Raw genomic sequence first — 2,838 nt, 5'->3', positions numbered from 1 at the left:
GAGCAAATGGCTATTTGCATGCTGGGATGGACCAAAATTCCTGGAGCGGTTTAAGACTGGAGAGAGGATGCGCACCAGAACTACGCTGAGCTCCAGGAGTCCAGGCCGCTCAAATTCCCATCATGTCTTGGGTGCTTCTCCTCCTCGCCCTTCTCATTTACTGCTCGGGTGAGGGGCAAATGTTCTAAACTCACACTTGGGAATAGACTGGAGGATGATCTCTCTCCCTCTCCCCAACTCTCCCTCCTTCTGACTTTTCATCCCATCGTCTCTGCTGCACAGCCAGCCTCTGTTAACCACCATCTTTGTCCCCAGGCATCAGCTCCCAGCCTGTGCTGACGCCGGGTCCTCCCCCGTCAGCCGCTCTCGGCGGCACAGCCAGATTCTCCTGCAGCCTGAGCAGCGAGCACGCGAACTACGCTATTGGATGGTACCAACAGAGAGATGGGCAGGTGCCTCGGCTTTTGCTGTACAGTGACACCACCAGACCCAGCGGGATCCCGGATCGCTTCTCCGGCTCCAAATCAGGCCGTGAGCGTTATCTGACCATCACCGGTGTCCAGGCGGAGGATGAGGCCACCTATTATTGCGGTGTTGGTTATAGTGGTAGTTACTCACTGTGGTACAATTGCAAGGGGAACCAGTACAAGAACCTCTTTTCAGGCAAGAAAGGGAAGTCTTTGCTGTCTGCACACTCTCGCTTCCGTGTGTGGTTGTTCTTCATGCTTTGGTGAGTTTCTGAGCATAGGTTAAGGATGCAAGTTCAGCTCGCTGCAGGGGATGTGGCTGTCCTTTATCATTACCAGGACATCATTTGCAAACACTCAGTGGTGAGCTTTGCTGGTCTTTCTCGGGGCTGGGCTGGAACTCCCTACCCACAAATCCCTTTGACACGAAAGCAACTGCCCTGAACGAAGGTGTGCCTGGCTTTCCAGTTCTTCCGTGATCCTCTTGGGACTGTTTACTAACCTGGAGCAAGTGCTGGTATTTTCAGTGTCCATTAGGTTGCCCACCGTGATCATTTGCAGAATATCTGCGATTGGACCCATATGGGAATGGTCTTGGCACTCTGACACGGGCAGAGNACTGTGGGGAGAGGACGGGGCGCCACTCCCCCACCATGGGGGACAGTAGAAGACCCACAAGTCCAGACTTGCCTGGTGCCTTCTCTCCTCCCGGCTGCCCCCTCCCACTCCCCACCAGCACCAGCACCAGCCCCTGTGGAGCACAGCACAGCAGGCCCCTCTGTGCACCTCATCTGCCTCCGCGCAGGATTAGGACACACTTCCCTTGGGGCTGCAACCCTGGAGGCACAGCAAGATTGTCCAGAGAGAAGACAAACCAGAGCTGAAGAGGTTCCTGGACCACGGCCTGTACATGCCACACCTGCAAGCTGGTAGCCCTGCCAGAGCGGCCGGTGGCCCCGCTCGGAGCACCCAAAGTGTTTCGGGCACCTCATTTGCTAGGCAGCTGCAAGTCGCCCAGGAGCACGAAGGGCATCGAGAAGCTGCAGCCACAGAAGAGGAGTCTGAGGAAGGGAGGATGAAGAGCAAAGACCCTGGAAGGGGAGGCGGTTTCTTTTTAAAGAAACAGAGTGAGTCAGAAGGGGCCTCCCGGGCCATCTAGTCTGACCCCGGCTCCAGCCGGCTCCGCTCACGACATGCCCACCATGTGGACGTCCAGCCTATCCTTGCACCGATGGGGCCTCCACGACCTCCCGTGGAAGCCCATTCCACACCCTGGGGGTCCTGACTGTCAGGAAGCGCTTCCTGGCCTCCACCTTGAACCTTGGCTCCCTGAGCTTTGCTCTGTTGGAGCGCGTCCTGCCTTCCTCTGCAGGGGAGAACAGGCCTCTCCCCACCTCTGTGTGACGCCCCCTCACGTACCTGTATGTCGCCAACATATCCCCTCTGAGTCTCCTCTTCTCCAGCCGGAAGAGACCCAGTTCCCTCAGTCTCGCCTCATACCCCATCCCCTGCAAACCGGCCACCAACCTTGCGGCCCTTCGCTGCACTGACTCCAACCTGGCTATATCCCTCCTGTAATGAGGGGCCCAGAACTGAGCACAGTACTCCAGTTGCGGGTGCACCAGCGTCGTATAGAGTGGTGGTAATACCTCTCTCGATCTAGAAGCCATGCTTCTGGCTATGCAAACAAGGGTGGTGTTCGCCCTCTTGGCCACCGCATCACACGGCTGGCTCACGTTCAGCCTGCAGTCGACCAGCACCCTGAGGTCCCTTTCACAAGCGCTGCTCTCCAGCCACTTGGCCCCTCACCTGTACCCATGACCCCCATTCCTATGCCCCAAGTGCGAGACCTTGCACTTCTCCCCATGGAATGCCAGCGTGGTGTCCTCTGCCGACTTCCACAGTCTGTCCAGATCCTTTTGGAGCTGGAGTACCTGCTCCTCAGTTGTGGCCACTGCCCCGGTTTTAGTATTGCCTGCGAATTTGATCAGCGGGCGGCTCACCCCTTCTTCCGTGTCGCTGAAGAGTTTGGAGCAGAAGACCTAGGGGCAGGTCGCTGGGAGGCCCAGGCATGCCCTGACCCACGCCGCCATGGGGGCGGTTGGGAACATTGGGATGAATCCTGCCAGAAAAACATTGCTTCTGTGTGCTTTTGCAGTGTGGAATCAATCCTGCGCTCCTTCTCAAAAGCACCAGCTTTCCCAGCGAAGTCACTGTTTCAAACGGCCTTCATCCCCCACTCCTTCCCCTCACCTTTCGCTGTGGGCTACAGTGCACAGGCCATTTAGTCCAAATGTTCATTGTAAATAGTCGTCCTTGGAGTACAGTTTACAAGGAAGTATCTTTGGATAGCCCAGAGGCTCCAGGTGCC

General features: G+C 57.0%; 1 protein-coding gene across 1 annotated transcript in view; it reads left to right on the top strand.

The window, feature by feature from the left end:
* Window positions 1–2,838, top strand: part of LOC123032747 (immunoglobulin lambda-1 light chain-like) — a gene marked incomplete at its 3' end in the record, with an annotated part of 7,611 nt that overhangs the window by 3,409 nt on the left and 1,364 nt on the right. Inside the window, exon 3 of the mRNA XM_044448847.1 lies at window positions 316–663. Within this exon, the coding sequence (XP_044304782.1) occupies window positions 316–663 (348 nt within the window). The remainder of the gene's footprint in view (window positions 1–315; window positions 664–2,838) is intronic.

This window comes from Varanus komodoensis, unplaced genomic scaffold (assembly GCF_004798865.1).
Source record: "Varanus komodoensis strain SLA01 unplaced genomic scaffold, ASM479886v1 scaffold56, whole genome shotgun sequence".
Taxonomy (NCBI): domain Eukaryota; kingdom Metazoa; phylum Chordata; class Lepidosauria; order Squamata; family Varanidae; genus Varanus; species Varanus komodoensis.
Note: the sequence above shows the minus strand (reverse complement) of the source record. Positions and strands in the feature narration are given on the sequence as shown.